Source organism: Populus alba, chromosome 18 (genome assembly GCF_005239225.2).
Source record: "Populus alba chromosome 18, ASM523922v2, whole genome shotgun sequence".
NCBI classification, from domain to species: domain Eukaryota; kingdom Viridiplantae; phylum Streptophyta; class Magnoliopsida; order Malpighiales; family Salicaceae; genus Populus; species Populus alba.
Genome location: NC_133301.1, coordinates 2,072,579 through 2,099,348, shown reverse-complemented (window position 1 = coordinate 2,099,348; position 26,770 = coordinate 2,072,579). Strand labels below are relative to the sequence as shown.

The 26,770-nt window shown below is 32.5% G+C and overlaps 4 protein-coding genes across 5 annotated transcripts; 3 read left to right on the top strand and 1 right to left on the bottom strand.

Annotated features, from left to right (window-relative positions):
- The first annotated feature begins 2,511 nt into the window (after positions 1-2,511).
- On the top strand, positions 2,512-6,834 carry LOC118051258 (uncharacterized vacuolar membrane protein YML018C). Its single transcript, XM_035061886.2, has 8 exons — positions 2,512-3,019; positions 3,778-4,167; positions 4,425-4,642; positions 5,088-5,158; positions 5,265-5,366; positions 5,833-5,950; positions 6,036-6,171; positions 6,541-6,834. Exons 1-8 carry the CDS (start codon positions 2,939-2,941, stop codon positions 6,601-6,603), a joined length of 1,179 nt encoding a protein of 392 aa, XP_034917777.1. The 5' UTR covers positions 2,512-2,938; the 3' UTR covers positions 6,604-6,834.
- A 1,141-nt stretch (positions 6,835-7,975) lies between these two features.
- Positions 7,976-11,102, top strand: LOC118051259 (ER membrane protein complex subunit 7 homolog). The gene is made up of 7 exons (XM_035061887.2): positions 7,976-8,146; positions 8,224-8,270; positions 9,037-9,145; positions 9,446-9,509; positions 9,596-9,712; positions 9,801-9,909; positions 10,754-11,102. The coding sequence occupies exons 1-7, from the start codon at positions 8,052-8,054 to the stop codon at positions 10,849-10,851; spliced, it is 639 nt and encodes a 212-aa protein (XP_034917778.1). The 5' UTR covers positions 7,976-8,051; the 3' UTR covers positions 10,852-11,102.
- Positions 11,103-13,873: 2,771 nt separating this feature from the next.
- Positions 13,874-18,941, top strand: LOC118051260 (hydroxyproline O-galactosyltransferase HPGT2). Its single transcript, XM_035061888.2, has 12 exons — positions 13,874-14,316; positions 14,661-14,724; positions 14,826-14,875; positions 14,991-15,181; positions 15,958-16,018; positions 16,177-16,249; positions 16,584-16,707; positions 16,814-16,901; positions 17,469-17,519; positions 17,675-17,746; positions 18,175-18,287; positions 18,599-18,941. Exons 1-12 carry the CDS (start codon positions 14,189-14,191, stop codon positions 18,619-18,621), a joined length of 1,038 nt encoding a protein of 345 aa, XP_034917779.1. The 5' UTR covers positions 13,874-14,188; the 3' UTR covers positions 18,622-18,941.
- Positions 18,942-19,332: 391 nt separating this feature from the next.
- On the bottom strand, positions 19,333-25,178 carry LOC118051261 (uncharacterized). 2 transcript variants are annotated; one of them, XM_035061890.2, is made up of 13 exons: positions 24,776-25,178; positions 23,820-23,917; positions 23,628-23,714; positions 23,373-23,520; positions 22,427-23,266; positions 22,152-22,294; positions 21,866-22,060; positions 21,656-21,746; positions 21,393-21,555; positions 20,903-21,013; positions 20,728-20,824; positions 19,914-19,981; positions 19,333-19,793 (listed from the first exon to the last, which is right to left on the bottom strand). In XM_035061890.2, exons 1-12 carry the CDS (start codon positions 24,908-24,910, stop codon positions 19,921-19,923), a joined length of 2,169 nt encoding a protein of 722 aa, XP_034917781.2. In that variant the 5' UTR covers positions 24,911-25,178; the 3' UTR covers positions 19,333-19,793; positions 19,914-19,920. The 2 variants fall into 2 exon arrangements, with proteins under 2 accessions (XP_034917781.2, XP_034917782.2); XM_035061891.2 differs by having other exon boundaries at positions 19,333-19,789.
- Between the last annotated feature and the right edge of the window lie 1,592 nt (positions 25,179-26,770).

The following is a 26,770-nucleotide window of genomic DNA, read 5'->3' as shown; positions in this document are numbered from 1 at the left end:
ATTAGAATCTTCAATGATTATCTCTTACACCAAATTTAATGACCAATAACTATTTTTGTGTGGCCTCTTTTTGGACGGCTATTAAAACAAATTTGGAGAGAAGGGTCTACATGCGAGGGGAAAAAAAAAGGAAAGAAATACATTAAATGTAAGAAAATTAATTTGCTATGTTTGCTCCTCATGTTTATTTATCTCACATTGTTACCCTTGTTTTAAAGTGAAGTGTCATTGAGTCAACTTTTGCTTGTCAAAAAGAGTGTTTTAGAATGTAATAGCAATTGTTTTTTAAAGTATTTTTTGTCTATAAATATTTTAAAATAATAAATGTTTTTATTTTTTTTTTAAATATTATTATTGATATCAGTACATCAAAACGATTTGAAAATATAAAAAAAAATTAAACAAAAAAAATAAATTTTATGGAACGTTATTTGCACTGCGTTCTCAGATGATGCATCTAGTCTCTTCTTAATGAATTTTAAACATGCCAATTGTATACTTAAAATAAATTATTATATTGTATTTTTGTTTAAAATAAAAGGAATTGATAACTTGATAGTTAATCAATTTATTAATTGCATTTGAACTTACCTTGATATTTACCATAGTTATTAAACCTAATAAGATAAGATAATAAACATAAAGACAAACAATAAGATAACAAGCTAGAAAGATATAATTGAAATGGAATAGTGTTATCACATTGAATCTGATTCATAATTTTATTAATAAATAAATAACTCTGATGTAGTATGTTTGTCTAAGAAATTTAAAATTCTTTAAATAAGCTCAAAAACCAACCTAATCAAACTAAGAAGCCAAAAAATCAAAGAAAAACAATAAAAGTTCTAAGCAAACTAGTAAAGCAAATAAAATTATCAATTTCAGTATTTGATTTTCTAAACAAAATAGGAAAAAAGAATGTCATAGATAAAAATATTTTTTCAAAATAAATAGGAAATAATAATAACTAAGAAAAATAATATCTATCTAAAAATCATTATGCATCAATCTTTTTGGGTTAGAGAGAACCCATTGAGTGAGTTCAAATTGCTACTGTCTTGATCACTTGAATGTCCATTTAAAAGCCTTCAATCCTTTACATGATTGGCCATTCTGTTAGAAACACTATATTTATCAATGACATGCTTAACCTTCCTACTAATAAAACCAATCTTGCAGTCATGTGAGGACTTGGAAAATATGCTTCATAACTTTTATCTGAAACACAAGAACATTAATTTTGACCTTATTTATCCTAAAATTCACATAAAACACATTTAAGGCACATCCTTCACTTGCTTCATAAAAAATTACTTCTAGAACAATATCCTTTTCTCTTGGACATCACAAACCAAGAATTTTGCATCTAAATCTTTTTCTTCAGCATCGCTTTTATTATCTTTGTCAAACTTTAAAGGTTGATTTCAATCCACAAGTGAACTAAAATTATAAAAAATTTTAGTTTCAACATCATATTCATCCCAATTAAGAAACTATTTTTGTTGCTCATGCCTTTTAAATGAGATCTTAAAATTAATCATAGATTTGTGATCACTCTTCTCACGATTTCTTTGGCTCTTCACCTTCACCAACTAAAAAGTTAATTTTACAACCTATTTTTGCATGTCTCCTATCATCAATTCCTAAACATCTCTTTTCAATTATGCAATATGTTTCTACATATCTTCTATCATCATTTCCTAAATGTCTCTTCTTAAAAGGGGACCTCTTCATCCCTTCCTACACAATAACATCATATTATACTACTTTTTTTGGCCATGTTTATTCCATCACACAACAAGCAAATAACAATTCTAATCAATTCCTCAAATAAGCTTAATAATCAACCTAATCAAACTAGAAAACCTGAAAAGAAATAAAAGTCATAAAAAAACCAGGGAAAAAAATAAAATTATCAATCTTAATATTTGATTTACTAGACTAAATAGATAAAAAACACAATAAAAAAATATTTTTCTAAACTAAATAAAAAATGATAATAACTAAGAAAAATCCCTAAAAATCCTCCCACATCATTGATTAACCCTAGTTAATGATTTTTTAAAAGAAAAAACTATATTATTGAAAAAATATTAAAATCAACCTAGATAATTAGATTACAGACTGATCTATTAATTAAATTAGGTCAAATATAATTAAATTTAAATTAATTTTTTTTAAAAACCAAACTTGTTCTTAAAAATAAGTTAGTCACGTCTAAAATCAACTAATTAGACCAAGATCAAATTTAATAACAATAATATTTACTATGATGTCTGTATTTAAATTATTCGTTTTGCTTCCCACATCCCGACTTCCTATCAAACACTATTAAAAATAATTGTGTTGAAAATATTTCAAAATATAGATAATTTTAGAGAGTGCTTGTTTATCAAGTGCGGTGTACGTGTACCTCACAAAAAAAACACGTAATACATTTCTTCAGGAGTTGTTGCGCCACAACAAGCACACCCACCCTAACCTTAGATGTAAAAAATTGATTGAAAAATACCTGACGGTAGAATAAAAACCACCAAAACTTAAAAAGAAAAAAAAAAATAATATCTAACAAATTAAACGTCTTTCTCTCTACCTTTGCTCCCTCCCTTTTTTTTTTTTTTTTCCCAAGCTAATTCTCTCTTAATTGGCAAGAATCTCTTCCTTTGTTTTTTGTTTCTTAACTCGCAATTTACACCAGCCGCCTGGTTAAGCATCGAAGCACAGGCCTGCCAAGCCTGAGAGAGAGATATAACATCACCTTTGACCTTCCGTTTTTCTTGCAAGATTTTATAGTTATTAATTACAGTTGATTATACCCGCGAACGTTGTCGGTGACCATTACATACTCAAATTAAGATCTGAGAAATTTTGCAGATCTCTGAAATTCTTTGGCTGTTTTCTTTATCTGGGTTTTTGTTAAATCTGTGAAGCATTCATGGGTTGGAGATATAAAGCTGGCTTGTTCTTGATAGCTGCTGTTGTTATTATATGGGTCACCTCTGCTGAAGTTACCCAGGTAATTTTAACTTTGTTTTTTTCACATATTTTTCCTTTTTTTTTTGTTGGGAATTGAATTGCGTATGTGTTTTGGTTAAATTTGTGAGTCGTTGATTAGATGTGTATATGCACATTATGCTCATGTTATCTCAGGGTTTATGCAATTGGCTCAGTTGTTGAAACTTGAAATCAGCATTTGCTTTTGTTTTGTTTTGCCTGAGATGCTATGGCTGTTTTTTCTTTTGTTGTTATTGGAATTGTTGTTGTGAAAGAAATACAGTTTTGTGTTAAAAATTCAATTTTGAGATTGCTTAATTATAAAACTAAGCTGCATTGATTCACCCTTTTACATTTGATGGGTGGTTTGGGAGTTTTTTCGGTGAAAGATTCTTTGGTTTACAAAGAAATGAGGTGAAAAGAAGGGGAATGCCGAATTTTGTAGAAAATAAAAATTATCTGGCAAATAATTGTAGGTTATTTAGTCGAGTTGGTGATGGAAAGAGCGGAAGTGATGTATGTGAATATAATAGAAAACAACACAGATCTGTAATAACATGATTACTATCTTTCTTTACTGTCTGGTTTCTTCGCAATGGAATGGATTGTAGGTGGATAACCGTAGGAATTATGTTCGTGATAGTGTTTGCTAGAGAATACTTGAATTTTTATTGAAATTTATGGAGACAAAACTCTAAATGATAAGGTTTTCGTGCATTTTAGTTTTTTGGCCTAATGAATGATGTATTGGTATAAAAATGCATTGCCCTTGCCCATCAGGATATCTTTGCAGATTATAAGCAACCATTTGCAGTGACTTATCTTGGAGCTTCTCTTATGGTGGTTTACCTCCCATTGGCATTCCTTAAAGACTGGATATGTAATCTGCTAAAACGACGGACTTCTAAAAGTGGTAATGATGCAGCCAACATAAATGGGTCATCCGATGAATTTAGCTCTCCTTTAAGTCACAAAATCTTTGAACTGGAACTTCAGGGAACTTTGACGAAAAAAGGCAGTGAACTGGACCTTACATCTTCAGAAGAAGGAAGGCCTTTAGTTTCTAGACACAAGGATGATTTGAATGTTCTGAAACATGAAAAAGAGCTCACAGCCAGAGAAATTGCTATGTGTGGTTTTTATATTGCCCCTATCTGGTTTGTAACAGAGGTAAGGCTTCTTCAGGATTAGCTTTTCCTCTATGCCTTTTGGCACCATAACAATCCATTTAATGTATCTAATATTGATCAAGGGAAAATACCAACATTGCTTTAAAATGCATGTACAAAATGAAGATAAGAATGTTTCTATATTGCTTGTCCATGTATGTATGCTAGGTTCAGTCTTCTTTTTTGTAAAGTCTTTCAGTTCATAAAATTAACAGGAATTCAAGAAGTTTCTTAGTTAACCTCTTTTGTTGTGGGCAGTACCTATCAAATGCTGCACTAGCACGAACGAGTGTTGCGAGTACTACAGTTTTGTCATCAACTTCTGGACTTTTTACTCTCTTCATTGGTGCGTTTTTGGGTCAAGATTCTTTAAATGCAGCAAAGGTGATAGCTGTCCTGGTGAGCATGGCTGGGGTTGCCATGACTACTTTGGGAAAAACATGGGCTGCTGATGACGCACAACTAAGTGCTTCTGCGTAAGTCCACTGCTCTGTATTTGTTGGTTATGCTGCCTTACTTTTAACTTCCCTATCTGTCAGCATAAAGCGAAATAAGGACATCATTGGTGCTGTTCAATGTGCCCTTATAAGGTACCTTTCTAGTAATGTACCAAAAGACTTTCCAATTCAGGTTCCCAGTTCATTTTTTCTAAAGTATGAACAGAAAAGTGATAGTTAAGGTTCGTTTGTCTTCTAAGGGAATGTTACCTGCACTGAAAACATTATAGAGCACTGAGTCAACTAGTCTACTGATACTTAAACACATTTGATGCAAATACCGTGGTTTCTCTACGTGCAGTATCATCTTATGCAGGATTATAACTTCATCAAATTTGAAATGTTTTATTTGGGCAGCTATTATTTAATAAGCTTGCTCTCTGTACTTCATTTGTGGGCATTGATGGTTGATATTTGTGTTTAGAAATGGCAAACGTTCTCTTGTTGGGGATCTTTTTGGGCTTCTCTCAGCCGTGTCATACGGACTATTTACAGGTTGGCTCACTTGGTTAATTTCATATATTTTGTCTCAATATGCATAGGTGGTCATTTAATTCTGCCAAATTAGTGTTAGTGTTTCACTTTTCGATCGTTGCTGCAGTTCTTCTTAAAAAGTTTGCTGGAGAAGAAGGAGAAAGGGTTGATGTGCAAAAGTTGTTCGGATATATAGGATTGTTTACTCTATTAGCTCTGTGGTGGCTTGGTAAGATGTGTTATTTGTTCAATGTCCTTTTATTGGGTGAAGTGACAATGCATAAGACCAGCTAGAATCATGGGATCATAGCTTTCTAGGATGTGATTTGATGATTTAGGCACAGAATAATAGTCATTTGCGGAGTCAACATTCAACCTCAGATAGACTTACTTGTTCAACTAAGAAACTTTATTTTTTGTCATTACAGACCTGGAGTTTAGATATTGATATTCTTAAAGCAATCTTGTCTTACTTCTCAATTTGTGTGGTGATGGCTCTGTTCTGCATTTGGTTTCCGTTTCAAGCCTTGATTCAATCTTATATATATATATATTGATGTTTTGATGTGCAATAAATCTGAATTAAAAACAATTTATCATTTTGATTTCATCGTTCTCTTTTCCTCTTGGGTTTTCTTTGCCTGGATGTATCATATCCTAATTGACTGAATCATTGTTTTCTGTTGGTCTGTCAGTTTGGCCATTGACAGCCTTGGGAATTGAACCCAAGTTTACAATCCCGCACTCTGCTAAAATGGATGAAATAGTTCTTGCCAACGGCTTTGTTGGAAGTGTCCTCTCTGACTACTTTTGGTACATGAAAGCAACCCGTCTTTATATCACTGCTTCATATTCATCATTCTAGCCTCTCATGCTAAAGTTGCTTTGCTCCTGCTAGGGCATTATGTGTTGTATGGACAACTCCATTGGTGGCCACCTTGGGCATGTCCCTCACCATCCCTCTTGCTATGCTAGCTGATATGGTGATTCATGGCCGTCATTATTCAGCAATTTACATCCTTGGTTCTGTTCAGGTAATGAATTCCATTATCATAAAAGTGCTTCTGAGCTAAGTTTCTTCGACATCATGGAAAAAGATTTTCATTATATCTGCCACAAATTAAAGTACTGAGATTTAGCTAATGTCTGTCATTTTCTTCTCCTTCCATCTTATGATGAAAAGGGTGGAAAGCTGCTATTAGTTTAGTAAAAACTGTCTGGTCATCACTTCCATGCATATAAAATCTTTTGTTACAAAGTGATGATGGCATTTGGATATTGCTTGATTAAATGACCCGTTGCCTTGTTTTTTAGACAGGAGCTGGAGTTTGTTAGTTGTGTCTTTGTGGAATAAATGACAGTGTAATCCTATCAATTTGATGTTCTTTTGTCATGTGCTGCAGGTTTTTGCTGGGTTCGTGATAGCTAATCTCTCTACTTGGTTCTCGAAAAAGTTAGGGTTATAGCATTCAGTGAAATCATGGCCTAAAGCAATCCTGCTTTTTTCTCAGGGCCTTTCTTCTCCAGTTTGATTTGATCGTCGATATGTGTTGTTGTTACACAAATGTACCGTCATCACAAGTGTAAATGTAAACCACAAGTTTTGTATTTTGGGATGATCATGTCTGTTGGAGGGAGGTGCCCCACTTGTAAAACACATTTTTGTTCGAAGGAAAAAACATTCTGTTTTTTTTTTTTGGTACTTTGCAACCAATATTTTAAATATTATACCTTTTATTTTGTATACAGATCTGATCAATTTCAAGAGTAAATTTTCATTATTGCAGTGCACTACAACTATACAATACTAAATAACATCCCTTAAAATATTTTGAAAACCAGAGAATCCATTAACTGCAAAGATGGTGGGTGCACGCCACCCACCATCTTTAGAGGGTCACCTAGAGGATTAGGTACATCGTTAATTCTTTTTTTTTTTCTTGGTCGGTGGTGAGGCAGACGGAGGCATATGGAGGGAGATTCGACAACTTTAAGATTCATCCCTCTTCTATTCTCTCTCCTTTTCATGTAGTTGTTGTCGTTGATGGTAATGTTGTTGATGACAATGTGTGGTGGTGATATTGTGTTCGGCGTGACTCTGGTGGCTAACATTGAAATAGGTCGTTGTTGATGAGGCTCATGTCTTGTTGGCGTTACGAACTAGTGATACTGTGATTGGCGGCGTGACTGTAGTGGCTGCCGTTGAAAGAGGTGGTCGCCGATAAGAATTTAAGGTAATAGGCAGGTTGAAAAATATTAAATCTTAGGATGCTCGGTGTAAATTTTTTTTATATTGTTCGTTACATGTTGAAGTTAATATGTAGGTTCAAGTCTCGAGAGTATAGATGTTAAAATCAATTTTGGTTTAACAGATTAATTTAGAAAATTTAGAATTTAGAGCTTGTCGAGGTTTCGAGTTGAAATGGACAAAACAATAATCCTACTAAATTTGTTCGGCTTAATAAGGGTTTTAATCATCTTATTGACATTGTTGAGTTTGGCTGGGTAACGAGCAAAATGTTGTAGTCTCAATAATAATGTTTGCTTGGATTGATTAACAGACTCGAGATTCGACCTTGTGATTAGAGCCTTTTCCTCCTCTCGAATTATAGTATGGTTGTAGTTTTTTTAAAAGTATTTTTTATTTAGAAATATATTAAAATATATTTTTTTTAATTTTTAAAAATTATTTTTGATATTAATTATTAAAATATTAAAAATATATTAATTTAAAAAAATTAAAAAATTTTAAAATACTTTAAAAAAAAAAAAAACGAAGTTAGTAATTAGTAATTACCATCGTAACAATAAACCACACAAAATTGATTTATTTATTTATTTTTTAAAAAGGACTGAATCTAGTTTTTGTCAGCTGCTGGAGGCTTGAAGCTTTCTCTGATTTTAAGCTGCTATCATGGCATCGTTCGTAAGATCGAGATCGGTGATTCTCCTCCTCGTCGTTCAACTATGCCTCTCTCTTCTCTCTCCATCCCTCGCAATTTCATCTGTGTACGGTTTCTCTCTGTTATTTTTACGTTGATTGCATATTTTGATATTAATTAAGTTATTGTTTTCGTTATTACCAGGTCTTCTGGTGATGGTTACGCAATCAACGGTAGAGTGAAGATCCCAGGTAATTTTTTTGTGCAATTTACGTGTTTCTTCCATGTTAAGTTTTTCTTGTTATGTTCCTTAAACTCAATACTCCAGTCAATAATTTTATGCTTAAGATGGTGTCTTTTTCTTGGTTTGTTAGGTAGAAAAATAATGGGTTTGTTGAGACCTTTTGTGAGCCATTTTTAGATGCCCCAACTAGTTCTAAATCCTATTGCTCTTGTTTTGAGAAATGTGTAAAATCTACGGTAGAAAAGAGTTGTTTGTTGTTTTATGAGGGTATTAATGGGTGATGGATTTTAATGTTGGGATCTTGGTCGGGGATTCGGGTGAATTTAATTGTTCCAGTCCACCCTTGGTGAATTGTTGTTAATCTTAGTTCGATTGTGAGAAAGAGTTCTTTTTTGTTGGGAGAGGTGGGAGTAAACCGATGCATAGCATAAGGTCATGAAAGTGATTTCTTTAGAAGTAGAAGTCCAGCCTCTGTCTGCGAAGTAGAATTTGCAAAATAAACTATATCACTATGATTTTGTCACTAATATTGGTAATGTATATAATGTGAAACTATGACACGGATTAGTTAGCCTGTGCAAGGTCCAATAATATTCTCCCTCGGCGAAGATAGTATCAAATTATCAATAGATTGTTGATTTGTGGCTTATTTTTGTCTAGAACAGCACTAACGAGTATATTTTGTTTTGTGTAATTCTTACATCTATGTTTCTTATTTGTATCTTTTTTTCTTTTTTAGTTCATCTTAGATTTTTCCTGAATTTGTTAAGCAGGTATTGATGCAAAACGACTTGGAGGTCATGGAAAGATATCCAATGTCAAAGTTGTACTAAATGGTGGCCAACATGTTACTTTTCTGAGGCCTGATGGATATTTTTCATTGTATCCTACTGTTTTTTCCTTCTTCTATGCATGGTTCTGTTCGAACTTGACTCGGTGATAGCTTTGGCATGCTTTTTTTAAATAGCATGATTCAATTCTTCATATGCCCTTTTAGTAATTTAATCAAATCAATTATTTGAAAACCATACCCATTTCCATTGGTTGTAGGTTTTGGGGGGTATTTGTGCTGAGGGTTTGACCGAGTAACTCTATTCACATGTAAACCTTGATGTTATAGCATTAAGGGGATGCTAATAAGCACTCTCTATTTACTTCATTCCTTGACCTGTCTATTAAAAGTCATAATGTGCCAGCGGGGACCCATTTAATTGAAGTGGTTGCTACCGGCTATTTCTTTTCTCCAGTAAGTCTTTCAATCTGTAAAATTTGATTAGTGAATTATCATGTAGTATTATATTCCCATTATTGAATTTTCTTTAAAACATTTAGGTCCGAGTCGATGTTAGTGCTAGATTCCCGGGTAAGGTTCAGGCAACACTAACAGAGAAAAGGAGGAGTCTGAGTGAAATGGTATTAGAGCCATTAAAGGAAGAGCAGTATTATGAGGTTGATCCTTCTCTCTCTATTCATCTTGATATAGTTATTTAAGGAATTACTAACCTACCTTTTCGCCAAATATCTTATTCTCTTGCAGATTAGGGAGCCCTTCTCCATAATGTCTGTTGTCAAAAGTCCGATGGGTCTCATGATGGGATTCATGGTGTTGGTTATGTTTGTGATGCCAAAATTAATGGAAAACATTGGTAAAGTACTCTTATTCACAAATTGTATGGCTTTGAGGAATTGCACTAGACTTGATAGTTGACGTGGCTCATAGATTTGATTTTTTGAATGCATATTGTCACTTGAGGGGTTTATGAGGTGAAGTACTGCCTAATAATGCAATGTTTTGACTGGCAGAAGAACATGATTTTTACTCCGCTGCATCCATTAGCCACTAATTTGCTGTAACTGGTTCAGGAAGTCATGGAGAATTGTGTTCCTATTCTGGAATTTTAGGATTTTAAATAGCCATTTATATGGCTACTTCTTTTTCACATGCATTGATTCTTTTCATTTTCATGTTTGATATTCTTGACACGTTCAGCCATAGACATTATTTTCCCGAACAAATTATCAAGAAAATCTTATTTGAGTATTTCTAGCAAGTGAAATGACATAGTTTTACCATTTCTCAATCTTTAATTTGTGACCTCTTCAGCTCCAAGAATTTGTTTTAATTATTTTCTGCAATTATTGGCCTCATGTGATTTGCAAACATGTAGCTTTCACATGCAAGACTCCTTGGACAAGCCTTTTTTCACATGCCCAGTTGCCTTCAACCTTGTATCAACGAGTTTGACAACTTGCTGTTTATGTGACTGTTGACATGAACCTGGACTTCCATTACACATGTTTTTATATTTTTTTGGAGCTTGTCTTTTCATGTATTATATGACCAAATGCACATTTGAAGATTAGTGGAGCTTTCCTCAACATTATGCCAGACTTGTTAACTCGACTGCTATAGATGACATATTATTCCACTGTTTTGTTTTTTTTTTTGTACTTTACCAACCGTGTTAATCTGTTTATGTTTGACAACAGATCCCGAAGAAATGAAGAGAGCACAAGAAGAAATGAGAAACCAAGGAGTTCCATCCCTAGCAAGTATGTTGCCAGGAGCTGCAAGGAGCAATAATTAGAGGTGAAATGCGATCCTTCTATTCGAATTAGGCTCATCCATTTCTTACTCAGAAGCTAAAAGAAGTATTATAACATTATTGCTATCGTCTGTCATATCTTCACTCCAATCTGGTAGTTGGGAGATGCTAGTTGTACTTTGTTGACAATTCTGATGGATGAATTTACTTGGAAAAAACCCTAAATTGTGCAACACTGACATCATTACTCACGAGTTTGTTTGCTTGATGGATAGACAAAGCCAAAGCCCTAATTTCCATGTGCTGTGTCTCTGACATGTTGGTTCTTAAACTCGAAGCTTCTTGCAAAGAACCAAGTTAAAAGAAGTTATTCCATTGGACACAGATGCTGTGAGTGATCTGTGTGGGCTGTTCTATCATCTTTTTGAACAGGGTGATTGTTACAATAGTCTCCATTCCTTTGTTATCTGCTCACCCAATCCAGTCACAGAAAATAATTAAATTTGACTGAAATCATGGTAACTTGAAGTCGTGGAAGAAAAAACCCAGTAAACAGCTTAGGGACTGCCACAGAAAGCTCTGCTAGTGTCGTGAAGAGAGCAAGGGCTACTTCTATGTTCAGTTCATGAGTTGACCTTTTTTTTTCTCTCCTTGTTTTGATCAAAACTATGAGTTGACTGGATTTGATGAAGTTGGGTGATCAACAAAAGTTGTTGCTGGAATAATCATGAGGAAAATAATTAATTAATCTTTTGACAATCAGTGCTATGTTTAGGACTTGTTTGTTTCTGCATTTTAAAAATATTTTTAATAAAAATTAAATTTTATTTATTTTTTTATTAACTTTAAATTAATATGTTTTTAGTGTTTTTAAATCTTGATGTGCTGATGTCAAAAATAATTTTTAAAAAATAAAAAAAATATTATTGACATACATTTTGGCATGCAAAATTATTTGAAAAGTAATTTAATTTGATATTTCTCTATTCTAAAAAATTTCTTTTTTCCCCTCATCAATCACACATTTATTTATTTATTTATTTATTTTTATATTTCTTAAAATAAAATCAAGTAACAAATACATTAAAATTACAAGGATTTGTTAATTATTTTTAAAACTAAATAGGTTATTTAATTTAATTTAATTTGTAAAATTATAAAAACTAATTATAATTTAGTCGATAACAAAATCTCATGAATTATGAATGACAATATAATATAAATCATCCATATTATTCTTTCATTTTCAATATGTACATATGTATATACGTGTGTATTAGTTATGTGACTTGTCCTTTCTTGCAAGTTAAATATTTATTAGTAAAAAATTGAATATATAGACTTTTTAATCTTGTTTTTTTATATAAAAAAATTCACAATAATAAATTAAAATTTTTATACATGAATCTAATTAAATAAATTGATATTTAATGAAGAGATAATTAAGATTAAGATATTTAATCTCATAAAAAAATAAATATGAAAATGAAGTGAAAAAAAAAACATGAAAATCAATTTATTTTAAAAAAATTAAAGGTAATCCATGTGAACCTTTAAAACTTGTGATGTTGTGGCTAACTGCATTTAAGACAAACCAAAAAATAAGAAAGAAAAATTCTCAACAAAAAGATATGGAGTGAAGAAATTAAAAAAGGTAAAGAAAAAAATTTAAAATAACTCAAGTTAATCTACTAAATCTATAACTATGGACATAAGATTGAGATAATCTTAAAGAAAGGAAAGTGAAAAAAAAAAACATACACAAAAACCAATTCAAAAAAAAATAAATATTAAAGGATAGAATTGAAAATAAATTAATTTTATAAAAGAACTATATAAAAAAAGATTAAAATCAACATGTGTCAGCTTTTGAAACTTGTGATCTCAATAATAAAATCGGGACTCTATAGAAGACAAAAAAAAAGAGCAACATCCTTCATAAAAAAATTTGAAGGATGAAATTACCAAAAAAAAAAAATGCAATTAAAAAGTACCTTAAAAAAATAAATAGTAATAAAAAGAATCCAATTCGACTTAAAAATAAATTGAAATCAAATACTATGGATGAAATTGAAAAGGAAACTCAATTAGTAAAAGGATAAAAAAACTAAGGACCAAATCTTATAAAAAAATCAAATAAACCAAATGATTAAGAATGAAATTTAAAAAAGATAAGTCAAAAGAACATGAAAAATAAAACAAATAGTAATCAATGTCAAATGATGAGTTTTTTTATTTTTAAATTAAGAAAAAAACTAATATCAAACTATAAAATCAAAAAAACAAAATAAGGCAAGAAAAAAAAATATCGATTTGTATTAACTTTTCAAAGTTCAAACATATAGCCTGAATAGACTAAAAGTTTTGTATATAGAAAAATATCAAAGCTCAATCACAAACAAATCAAATAATAAAAGATAAAATTGAGAAAATAATCAATCACACAAAAAGATTTAAAATAAAAGTTATTAATTAAAAGAATAAGTATGGAAATAAAAATAAATAAATAAATTAGAGAGGAACTATAAAATTTTCAATTAAAAGGCTAAATTGAAAATAAAAATAACTAACAAGATGAAAAAATAAAATTAAGGACCAAACTAAAAAAAAAAAATAACAGACCATAAACTTGGATTGGAGGATAAAATTCAAAATTAATAAAAATTTTACAAAAAAAATCAAGAAAAAAATAAAAATAAAATAAGGATTAAATTGACAAAAATAATATACAATAAAATAGAATTAAATGACTAAATTAAAAATAAATAAAACTACCAAGAAAAAAAATTAAAAATTAAAAATAAATAAAACTAAAATATCAACAACAAAATTTTAATTTACTTTTGAATTAAAAACACTTTTTTTCTTTAAAAAAAATATAATTAATTTTTTTAAAAAAATATTTTTCACTGGAAAAACATGCTTAAGTACAGAAAGAATCTTCTACATTAATCCTAGATTTACACTCATTTAAACTTAATACAAAAAGTAACAGCAAGAAGTGGAAGAAAATATTTTAGTAAGGAAAAAAAAACATTTTCCATTTTTTATTATGACAAATACTCATATTTTCTACAAATATGAAATCCACTTAATCTTGCTGTTGAATTGACTTTTCAGTACCATCACTACTCTACAGATTCTCCCATCCGATAATTTCTCTAACGGCTTCCACAATCTAAATTCAAAGCAAAACTATTCACTGTTATTTCTTTAAACGCTCCCCCTCCTCCATTGTTAAATAATAATAATCATCCCGACAGAACCAACCAACATACCAATTCCTCCGTCAAATCGCATAGTTCTTCTTTACCTGTTAATATACGATCCACTTACTTACGCGTACGTATAAACATACGGTATCTCTCTCACCTTGGACATGGAGATCAGTATACCGTTATCGACAAAACCAGAGCGGCGATGGAGATCGAAGCTGTTACAGACCTCTAAAACTTCTCTCTTCCTAACTTTCTTCTCTTGCTTCGCTTGGCTCTACGTTGCTGGCCGGTTTGTTTGTTTCCATCATTTCTTCATTTGTTTCTCGATATCAGATTCATCAAATAATAATAATAATAATAATGCTGCTATAATTATTGAGAATTTGTGTATTTAATTATACTAATTTTGAATTTTATTGATGGAATTTGGAAAATATTCGATATGAGCATTTATTAGGACGTGTTTGGCATAGAAAAAAATGGATATAATTTGTAATTGCGAATGTCTTAGCGATAATTTATTGAGATCGTGGTGATTAGAGTTGTATACTAAATAAATTAATTTTAATTAAGATTTATGGATTTAATTGTAATTGGTGTGTTTCTGTTTTGTTCTGTTTGGCTATGGTTTAGGTTATGGCAAGACGCAGAGAACAGAACTTTACTTTCTAATCTTCTACAGAGAAATGTAGCTCAGGTTCATGTATCGATCCCTTTTTTTATTTTTTATTTATTCATTCATAAGAGAAATGAAAAATTATATTAATTTTTGTAATGTTTTCGCATGTTTTTTTGCAGAGACCGAAGTTGCTTACAGTCGAAGATAAGCTAGTTGTGCTAGGATGCAAGTATGTTTTTCTGTCTTCTTTATTTATTTATTTTTTTTTCTCGAATTTTTCAAAATTGAATTTTTTTTTACTGTGATATGAGTTGGTGTTGTTGATGGTGATTAATTAATTGCAGGGATTTGGAGAGGAGGGTAGTGGAGGCAGAAATGGAATTGACGTTGGCTAAGAGTCAAGGGTACTTAAAAAGTCGGCTGTCACTAAATGAGTCTTCGTCGGGTAAAAAGTTTCTTGCAGTCATTGGTGTATATACTGGATTCGGTAGTCACTTGAAGCGGAAGCTGTTTAGAGGGTCTTGGATGCCAAGAGGTTAGTTGATGTTTGATAGATAATATGATGGCTTTGTAGTATATTCTCTTTTGAATAATTGTTAAGGTTGCAAATTTTGTTTGGTTTTGTACTGTGTTGGATTTTTTTTATTCCATTGATTTTCATCCAATAAGGCAACAACTAATGGCATTATACTTTGACTTTGAAAGAGTGGAATATTTACTTGACGATTCCCTTTTATGTAATGATTTCCTCTGTTTTTTACAAACCTTCGTTGTCATTCTGTTCTCCTTCTTTTTTATTGAAGTTTGTGGGAATTTAATGACTGTTGCCTTACATTGCTATCTTCCCTTCCTTGTCAAATACATAGTTATTATCATAGATCTCACTTACCCTTGCTGGCTTAACATCTTGATTCTTGATTTCCTACATGGTGCAACAAATAAAGAACAAACTCAAAGCACATAAAAGAAAGCATTGATAAAAAAAAATAATTAGATTCTTAAACCAAGAGACATGAAATTGGAAATATCTAAAATGAATGTTATATACCAAATATGGCCAATCTAAATGTAAGAAATTCTGGTTAGAATCTTTTATAATTAGGAAGGTAATAAACCCAATAAATAAAATCCTTATTCTTCTTATTGTGATTTTCTGCTTGCATCCCTGTAACCAGAATGTTGTTACTTATGACACTGTCATGCCACATAGGATGTCTATCATTTTTTTTGTTGGTTTCACAATGTGAACGATAGTCATATATACTTTACTTCTTGAAAAGTAAGTGACCAGCATTATTGTTTCTTTTGTAGGTGATGCCTTAAAAAAACTTGAGGAAAGAGGAGTAGTGATCCGTTTTGTGATTGGTCGCAGGTTTTCCCTTGCACTGTAGTCTTATTGTATTATTTGTGTATGATTTATTATTTTTTCTATGAATCAATTTGCTTGGTTTGATTTCAATTTCACTACCAGTATTATGGTTGAGGTACCTACTAATGCCATGGATTTTATGATAACTTTTAAACTGGCAGTGCTAATCGAGGGGATAGCTTAGATCGAAATATCAATGGTGAAAATCGTTCAACAAAGGATTTCTTGATTCTTGTACGTGCTGCAATGCAAATTTGTATTTCATAGCTTATCTTTTTAAATGTGCACATGCACATTTTCTAGTATTATGTACTTTCAGTAGTTATGAATATTAGCACTGACCTTTCAAAGTTTTATCCTTTCCTTATTAGATGTCCTGGATTCAAATTAAAGCCTTTTCCTGTTCATAATCACTGGATATTCCTTAGATTTTGAACTTAACTCTGGATGCAAAAAGCTCACTTGCTTTCTTTAAATCAAATGTATTTGCATGGTGTTCCTCTTCTCACTGGTTACTTGGATTCTTCTGGATGGAGTTTAAGTGCACTTATCATTAATTTTGTTTCAGGAAGGTCATGAGGAGGCTCAAGAAGAATTGCCCAAGAAAGTGAAGTCCTTCTTTAGCACTGCTGTGCAAACATGGGATGCGGAATTTTATGTAAAAGCTGATAACAATATTAACCTTGATCTTGGTATATCTCAGTGTCTTATCTGGTTATTTGAACATACACGAAGGATATTCAACTTTTATTCATTAAAACTATTTTTCATTGTTGTTTGCTGTGTTTTCTTGTGTAGAGGGATTAATTGAACTTCTTGAACATCGTCGCAGTCAAGCTAGTGCTTACATTGGCTGTATGAAATCTGGAGAAGTTGTAACTGAAGAGTACGTGTTTTATCTAATATTATTTCTCCCTAATTATGTTTCACTACCTAGATACTTTGCAGATATCTAAATATGCGGTACAACTGCTTTACAGATTGATTAAGTATTTAATGGAAATTTTGGGCTTTCCTTCACCATATATTTGGAATAATCAAATTCATATTACACGGCATTATTCTCCTAACTTATCCACCATCATGTTTCAGTGCTGTCATTCTGATCTGCTTGGTAGAATTTATGCAAAGTTAATATATCATTTCCATCAAGAGCGTTTACCTAGTTTGGAAAGCATGAAAGATACATGCCTGCATTGTTCCATTTTTCTGTTGCATTTATAATTATGTATTGATCCAACAATTACACGCATGTGTGCATTTCATTCATACTTTCATTTGGGCAAAGTCATCAATTTGCCCATTCTTACTTTTAAGTCATGTGAAAATTTGTTATTTTTTTCTAAAGCAGCTTGAGGTTCCTAGCTTTTCTCAGCCCCGGAACATTTCAAATTTCAATTTTGAGGTTATTGGAATTTGCTTCAACGATATATAACCTTCTGTTGTTTTTCAGGGAAAGCCCATGGTATGAATCTGAATGGTGGAAATTTGGAGATGAAAAATCGTAAGTGGCTGAACTTGTGAATGACAACACAATAAGATGTTTCCTATATATGTATTACTGATAATTTTGGTTGATATCTGTGCCATCACTTTATGGTTTTGAAGACTGCTTGAATGACCAGAAATTGGATAAACATCAATCTCTTATCATTTCAGGTACTTCCGACATGCGGCTGGTTCACTTCTTATACTCTCCAAAAAATTAGCTTGGTATATTGACATAAACAGGTTGGTTATAAATTCTATAACTGGGAAAGCTTTAGTTTGAAATCATGTTTAAAGTTTTAGTGGTGAGGATGGACTTGGGTTGGTTCAGGACTTGGGGTTGCAGCTCATTGCAATTTGGTAGATGATAGGAACTCTAGGATCAATATTAGATCGTATAGTTCTACTACATTAGCAGTCCGAAGCCCTCAATCCTCTCTTTGTATGATGGTCATTGAGCCATATGTGAAGTGGATAGAAGTCTCCCAGCATGCTTTTCTGAAGTATAAGAACCAGACTTCAGATGGTCTTATTAGAAGTCCTGGTGATTGAGTAGAGCCCATCCTTGTGTTATTCACGTGCAGAATTTTACTTCAGTTACTGTAAGATCATACAATTTCATCACTCTCCACGTGAGCTACAAACTAATCCAGGTTACTTATTACGTGCAGCGCATCTCTAAAGACTTATGCTCATGACGATACATCAGTGGGATCCTGGATGATGGGTCTCCAAGCAACCTATATAGATGACAATCGTCTTTGCTGCAGTAGCATTAAACAAGGTAAGCTTTTCATATGATTGCCTTTTGATAGAAGTGGACATGTTTTTCTCAAGCTTTTACTCTCTTTTTTTTCTTTTTCTTAGACCTGTTCTTTTCTTTTCCTTTCTGAGTTGATAGCTATCGTCTCTAGACTTGATAGCTTGAAAAGCATATATAGAAAAGAGAGAGAACCACACTTGTAATTATCAGAGTGATACTTCTTTTCTCCCACGAATGAAAGTTTCATTAAAGTATATATTCAGGCTACCTTTAATATACCAGTTTACCTTACAACCTGCGCTAACCGCAAACATGTCGCTGTTCATTTGCAGACAAGGTTTGTTCCCTGGCTTGATCAGAGAGAAAGGCTTCCATACAGGTTAAACTTGCTTTTACAGTTGTTTATTGGCACATTCAGCGACACATGCTGCTATATTTCATACTTCATGCTGAGCTCACATGTTCACCAAGACCTCTAGCATTCATCAGATAATTCTTTTTAGGTGCAGAGATTAGCCACATTCTTTTAGGATTAACACAAGCAAAGTGCATATCAGCGCCGCAGTTTGTGAACGCATCATTTATTTCTACTTATAGATGATCGTGCTGTATTCCATCCCCTCCAAGAGATTCCTTCATAATTAACTAGCAAATGGTTTAGAGCTTCTTTAACAATATTGTCATGGTTGCTCTTCAAATAATTTTTTGTATTAAAATACATGTCAATTATGTTTTTTTATTTTTTAACTAAAAATATATTAAATTAAAGTTAATAAAAAAAATTAAAAATTTTCAATTTTTTTCAAAAACACTATTTTTTGAAAATAAATAAGATAATAGAATGCAGACCAAACTAAAATTTATAAGCAAGGAGAGTGTAGACTATGGAGCTTAAATTGTTTTTGTAGTCTTTAACTTATTTTATCTTTTTTATTTGCTTTCAATGTAAACCGTATTTTAAAAAAGATAAATCTTTATTTTAAAATAGATTCACGTGATCAATTTTAAAAAATTAAGGGACTATAAAAATCTGTACTTGCAAAGGAAATGCAGCTGCATGCTCTCAAGTCTCAACTTCACCATTCCATTGTGCTTAAAAAAGATAAAAGAAAAGAAAATCTTTCCTTTAGATCAACAGGCTGAAAGTGAGAACTTCTACACAGGCAGCTAATCCAAGAATTACACCTGTTTTTACATAAAAGATACATTAAAAACTAGTAATGGCAACAGATGTGCAAGCCACTGTTTTCTAACAGGATTTGAGGAGTTCCTTTCTGCCGCCACGTGTATCCTACTACAATTGCACAAAATACCAAGCAAGAAGTCCACGAAGCAAAGCTTTAACCTAACAATGTTGCGCATGTGTACAAGAGGAAATAGCCTTTACAGGGAGGGTAAAATACAACAGTTCTTCCTCTGAACTTTCATCATCATCCCAGGAATGCAAAAAAGGAGTCAAAATCTCCAGATGCCGTTGACTATGTAGCGATCAAACCATGCGAGAGCTGAGGGGACAGGTTGCCCTGGCTTTGCATATCAAACAAGAGATAAAAAAAAAATAAGAACTCTAATCTTACACATGGTAAGCAATTTTGAGGAACTCAGAGCATTTTTGCTTAAAACGTCTATTGTTGACTCTCTTCTCACCTCGATCTTATTTTAATGCGTCGATTGAAGGGCTTTCGGTAGCTTTTTGAACCCTAAGCCTTTTTGTCCTGAAATCAAAAGAGAACTTAACACGGTCAAGCATATCAACCAAAAAGAAATAAAAAAGAAAAGAACATGCGATAAATAGATCAAATATATCCATTATAGGCTATAGCATTGCCCTTCAAGAATAAAGTCAACTTTGTTGCCCAGGACACCTGCAAGAAATACCTACATGTAGACCCATATACACAATAATATCAGATTCCTAAAGAAAAACACAAATGAGAAGGCACAACGTGTGATTTTGATAGCTCAAACATGCATCCCAACAAGAAGTTGTCGTGCATTTCTTTCTCTCACATGAACAGCACAAGAGGAACAGATCATGGTGCGTTTTGGGCAGGCGGTAGCACAACAAATGAATGGCGACAATAACCTGATGACAATTCTAGTTTAGTTTAATTTCAGATCAAAAGGGGCCAACAGTTTTTTCTTCTTCTAATTTCTACATGATAAAGAAGTCCCTAGAATTGCATGTTAGAGATGAGATTCATATGGCATTAGCATGTCTCCCTTCACAAGTCACCTCTCCTTTCTAGTAATTTTTAATTAAGTTATATGCTTGTGGGTGTTAGGCACCAACCTAAACAAAAAATCAAATCTCCAAGAGGTAAATGTTTAGCAAGTTCCTACTGGTTACAAGCTTTCCAGCCCTAAAAAAATTATTTCTAAAAGGGGAAAACATGGGGAGCTAGAAGTAAACTGTAAGATGACTTCTCAGTGCAAAAGATGTATCAATTAATGTCATTACCTCGAGGAAGTGATGTATTTCTCAATTTCCAGTTTCTGTTCATCAGCATATACTAACCATTTTTCACTTGGTGCAACAGAATTCCATGTACCCATATCTGTAAAAGAAAAATAAATGACGATATGCAGCATGTTTACTTCATATACACAAATGCAAACAAACCAAGCATCCTGACCTTGAAGCAGAATATCTGATTGACCATTGTAGCCATTTAGTTTCCAGAAAGCTCGGCCATCACCGTCCAGAAGGACAGGCTCCGTTCTGACAGCATTGGATAATAATCCCTCTGATCATTGCAGGTAAAGGTTAAATATATATATGTTTGCAAATTATACATCAATTGCATGTTTGCATGTACGATCAAAAAAGAACAATAGATTAATGCAAAGAACTGATATAACAAATCCTACTAGCAAGCACATGATAGATGTTTCAAAAAATATAATTTGATCTCAGATTCTTCAGTTTCCTGTAAATTATCCCTTGCCTGATCTTGATTTTGGCACCAAATTTCAATGGCCAGAATAACAATTATTTAGTGTAGAGCAACAAACCCAGAAGACTATCAAACCACTTAAGCCCACTGTATATCTAACAGTATTAATAAAATCAAAGCAAACATTTTTATGCAATCACGTCAACTTCAAAAGTGTAAATGCACTTACTCTTCAGTGCCATGGCCTCCAGCATTTCTGAGTGGGCTTGTGCAGCTTCACTTTTTATTCGTGAAACCATTTCTTTATGGTTAGAAACAGAAATGGGAGCACCATTTTTCTCAATAATAGCTTTGGCCACCTCGTCTAGCATCTTCTGTTTCAATTTTTTCTCCTGTTCCAAACAAATAAGAGAAAATAATTAATTTGCAAATAAAGGATGGATTCACTGACATCACTGGAAAGCCAACATTGCCATTTACAATGACTATGACCTTATCCTTCGCTGCAAGAACTTTGTCTTTGGCTTCCTTCTGTCTTTCAAGAAATTTAGAGTTTTCATCATCAATCCAACTGCGCAACTCTCTGGAAAACATATTTATAAACAATCAAAATAAGATAGTAAAATGTTTTGTCAACACAGATTGATAATTGTAGAACCAAATGTATAGGACCCATTTCCTCATTCTGTTTTTGTCGCTTACTTGGTATTAAGAGCTTCATCACATATAAGATTCAAGAGTCTAAGCTTTTCTGAGCTGTTTAACTTATCATATCCTTCATTGCCCCAGTCAAAACAATTAGGGGGAAGTTCTTTTGATAAGAAATGGCATTTCGAGACAGATTTCCTGAGAGCTTGAAACCATGAGTTTTCATTTGTTGTAGTTAGGGTTGGAGATCTGAACAAGAAATCACAAAATTATCATTCTTCTGTCCCCGCAGGAAGCAAAAGTGGTTGAGAATAATTAGACAACGTAATAGATTACATACTCTTCTCCCATATCCTTTTGAATCAGAGACAGTAGCTGAACATGAATCTGGGCTAGATGATAGGATTGCAACCGACGCCCTCTTCGTCCATTTATTATTTCCCTGAGTGCAATTTCAGCTTGCCCCTTCTTCAGACCAAGAACCTAATCAGGGGGGAAGGACAAGGACAGTCAACAAAGTCATGAATAACGAACAGGGAAGATGGAAACAAACTACAGCACGGTGGCAACAATTAGCTTCATTTGGTTTGATAGTAATAAAAGACTTGTTCATACCTTACCAAAACTAGCACAAAATTCCAAGAATTGCAATGCATTACCAACAGTCTCGGGAGGTAACTCGATGCCTGCTACAGCCGTTAAGCAGGTTCCCTGAGGCAATTCAATGTCCACGTCAATTTCTTTGTTCTGAAGTTTCATGGTACGCCTCTCATTGGCTGTCTTTGATTTGGTTTGAAATTCTGCAGGAAACCTGTCAACTTTGCATGAGTCTCCAGCCATATTGGTCTCCGTTTGAATTTTATCACTTCTAAACCCACAAACTATTCCACCATTACAATTTGCACCAAGTAAAACTTCATTCTGGGAAACCTCTTGAGGCTGTGTCTTAGTCCTCTTTTTCTCAACAAAAGCATCTTCATTCTTTCCTTTTTTCAATTCTTTCTTAGAAATTTCCTGAGGATGTGCCTTAGTCTTCCTTTTCTTTTCAGAAACATCTTCATCCTTCTTGTTTTCCTTCACTTTGTCCTTGGAAAGTTCCATGGACCTTGTCTTAGACTTCTTTTCCTTTGCAACATCACCTTTATCTTTTTCATTGGTCTTCATTTCATTTTCATAAACATCTTCAGTAATTAGAGGCTTCTTATAAGCACCCTTCGTACTGCCATTACTAACTTTCCCTAGTCCTTCCCTTTTTGTTTTCTTCTGACCACTCTCCTCTAAATTGATTTCAGCATCCCTGTTACCATTACCACCTTCCTTCAGTCCTTTCCGTTTTGTTTTCTTAGATTTCTTCTCTGCAGAGATGGGTGTTAAATTCTGAGGATGCAGATTCGTATCAATGTTTCCATCAAAAGAATTCTCCTTCCCTATCCATGGAGAAGCGACTGTAGACTCCTGTTAAAGCATCAATTGACGTATACGTATGGCAAATCAGAAATCCCATGGATGAAGCAGCCTAATAATCATAACAAAGGACCATCATTAGCAAACACTTCCAAACCTTGTATGACGCATCATTGGCTTCCACATCCTTGTTGTGATTCAAATTTTCAGAACCTTTAATCTGCAGCAGTTCTGAGACAGAACAAAACCCATTTTCCTTGGCTGTGTGGACAAGTATTCCAGTGGGCTTGTGGCCTCGTTTCTTCCTGGAAAAACTTTATTCTATTAGATTCACCAAGAAGACTAGTTATATTCAATAATATCATCACTAAACTTCAAACATGATGTACAAGTCAAACATTGATGTACTTACATGCAGAAGCTACAGTTGCAAATGCCCCTACACTTGGGACACTGCCAGTCATCCAACAATGCTACATCTTCTGCTTTCTCTCCGTATCTAAAACACCACCAACCAAAATGTATTGAGAAAAAACTTAAATGCGAAAACCTCCTTAATTGTTTGACAAAGCTTGTTATTGGAGAATTGCGTCACCAAGCTAACCTGTTTAATAGGCATTTGTGGCAGAACTTGAGAGCACATAGTTTGTTTCCTTTCTGAATTGCACATGCTGCCGCAAAATCCATTGTTTTTTGGCGGCACTGCGATGATTTTAAACAAACAAGGACAAAGAAAGATATCAATCACAAAGAGAACGGACATGGAAAAAATATCAATGAGCCCATCAATTGTACGACCACCACCAATTTAGAGATAATAACATTACCAAACCACTTTCTTGATTCGCTTTCGTGTGAAACAACAAAATTAATGCAACTGACCAAAACAAGTGTTCTTGACATCATTAAGAAAAGATCCCGAATTCCACTTTCATTTTACCTTCCCACATTCTATCATCAACCAACAGAATCGCAAGGAGATACAGGGCAAAAAAGAGCATAGTTGAGCATATACACTAACTACGAGACAAATAAATCATGAATATACTAAGAGATTAATAAATCACAAAAGCAATTATGGGTCATTGTTAAATGAGCCGAAAACTAAAAAAGGGACTTGAAACTAAGATTTCTTTAGCTTTCCTGCATCTTCACATTAACCAAACAGAAAACCATGGTAGGGTTTACTTGTTGTCTAGAATTCTATCAACAAAAAATAGTGAGAGTAAATTCATGGCTTCTCTTCAAATAACCAAAACTAGGAGCTAAAACTCGAAACTTAGGGTTCTTTCATTTTCTTGCATCTTCCCGTCAGCCAGACAGAAAAACACAAAGGGTTTACGTACTAAAATTCTATCAACAGAGAAATCATACAAAGTAGATTCATGGGTTCTCTTCGAATCAACCCAGCAAACAAAAAAAAAAAACAATCAAGAACTGAAACTTGGAGCTTAGGCTTCTTTCATGTTCTACTTTCTAGCATGCTCTCATCAACCAAGCAAAGAAAACAAAGGTTCACTTATTATAATCTAAAATTGTATCAAAAGAATCACTCGTTACTTGATGACAAGTCTTCCCATTCTCAGAATCATAGATCCTCCCTCCAACAACACGAACTCCAGGACGTTTTGACCGACTCTTCTTTTCTACAACCTCTTTTTCTTTCAACGCAACAGGACTTGAAGTAACTGCCATGCTTGCAAGACTATTCTTTCTGAGACAGGAATAGAACAGGTTACTAGTATTATAGACCTCTACAAAAGAAAGGTTCTTTCTTGCTTTGCTTTGGAGTTTGGAGATTCGCGCTTTGATTATCTCTCTCTGGTTGTGGCGGGAGATATATTTTGATGTGTATTTTGGTTTTGGAGGGATGAAGGAGCGCCAGGTTGAAATTTTTCGAGGGTTTCCTTGTCTTTCTCTCTTCTTTTTTGCCTGTCTGACAATTCTTATCTTATTACCGGACATGGCATAAAGAAGTTGGAAGATCATTGATTTTGGTTTTTCATGTGGAGTCATTATTGTTAAATTCAAACCACCATAGTGGATGATCGACCTTGCCTTTGGTATGAGCCAAGATAAATAAATAAATAAATATTGATTTGGTTTAATTTCGTCTCAATTTATCTCATCAAAATTTTGTTTACTAAAAAAATAAAATAAGATTATTTTAATTAACTTGAGACAATCTTAATTCTTGAGTTGAATTATAGATTATGTGATTATTTATGTTTGGTATGAATTTTTTCTTTTTAAGTTTAAAATGTGATTTTGAAAAAAAAAAATTATTTTATTTTAAATTAATAATTTTTAGAGTTTTTATATCATTTTAATGCACTGATATTAAAAATATTTTTAAAAAATAAAAAAATATATATTATTTTAATATATTACTGAATGAAAAGTATTTTAAAAAATAATCACAACCACATTTTTATCGTACAATTATAATAAAAAATCTTGCTAAGTTTTACATTAAAAAAATAAAAAACACTGGATATTTTATTATTTTCAATATTCCCACACTGGTTGGTTAACAAGATTCTTGACGTTGAGGGTATATTTGAAATAAAAGATGATATTATTATAGATTACTAATAAGAGCTAAATCTCATTGAAAAAACTTTGTTCACCTTGTTCGGGAGTAATGTTCTCTAGAACAGTGCAATGCCGTGTCATTTCCATAAAAAAAAAATCTTTTGAATAGCAATTGGGAGTAGTTTAGTCTTTGCCCGTAGGTTATATTGTTGTATAGTTGAGGGGTAATAAAGTTTTTTTTTAAAAAAAAAAAAAACATGATAAAATAATTAAAATATCTTTAAAATTTTCTTTAAGAGTATTTGTTTTTGTTGTTATTTCTGTTTTTAAAGCAAACCATGTATAAAAATTGTTTGGTAAAGTATAAAATGTAATTTACTGTTTGTGGGACCTAGTATATTTTGTGTTTAAAAAGCAAGTTAATCGAAAGTAGCTCTAGACTGCTTCTCTTCTTTTATATCGTTTATGCTGAGTGAATTAATTCACTTTTGCATACAAAAGTGAATAGTATAAAAATTCATTTTTTTTTGTGTTTTATTTGAAAAACTAGTGTTTAACAACATTCAATGATATTGCATAAATTAAAAGGAGATCACATGATGGCGTAGCATTTGTAAAATTTGACTGTAACCCCAATTTTGTTCGTGATGATATTTTTCATAATTTTGTTGCACACTCAAAGAACCATCAAAACTGTAGTTCTTGTTGGATAATTTTCATACATGATAGAATTATAGATAGATTAATAGAACAATAAAAAATATTTTATATAAAGTATTATTTATTTCATGATGTAATAGCAGTAGTTAAATCTACAATATTTAAATTAAAAAACATCAGTATTAATATATATCCTTTTTAATTATATTGCAGCCTTGATTTAAAATGCATTCTTAACCAGTCATATTAAATTACTTTTTATTCAACCTTAATTTCAACCATAATTTTAACCAAACATATATAAATACCAGCCCAACCTTAACAACAAATGCTTTTTATAAAACAATTGTTTTTAAACTA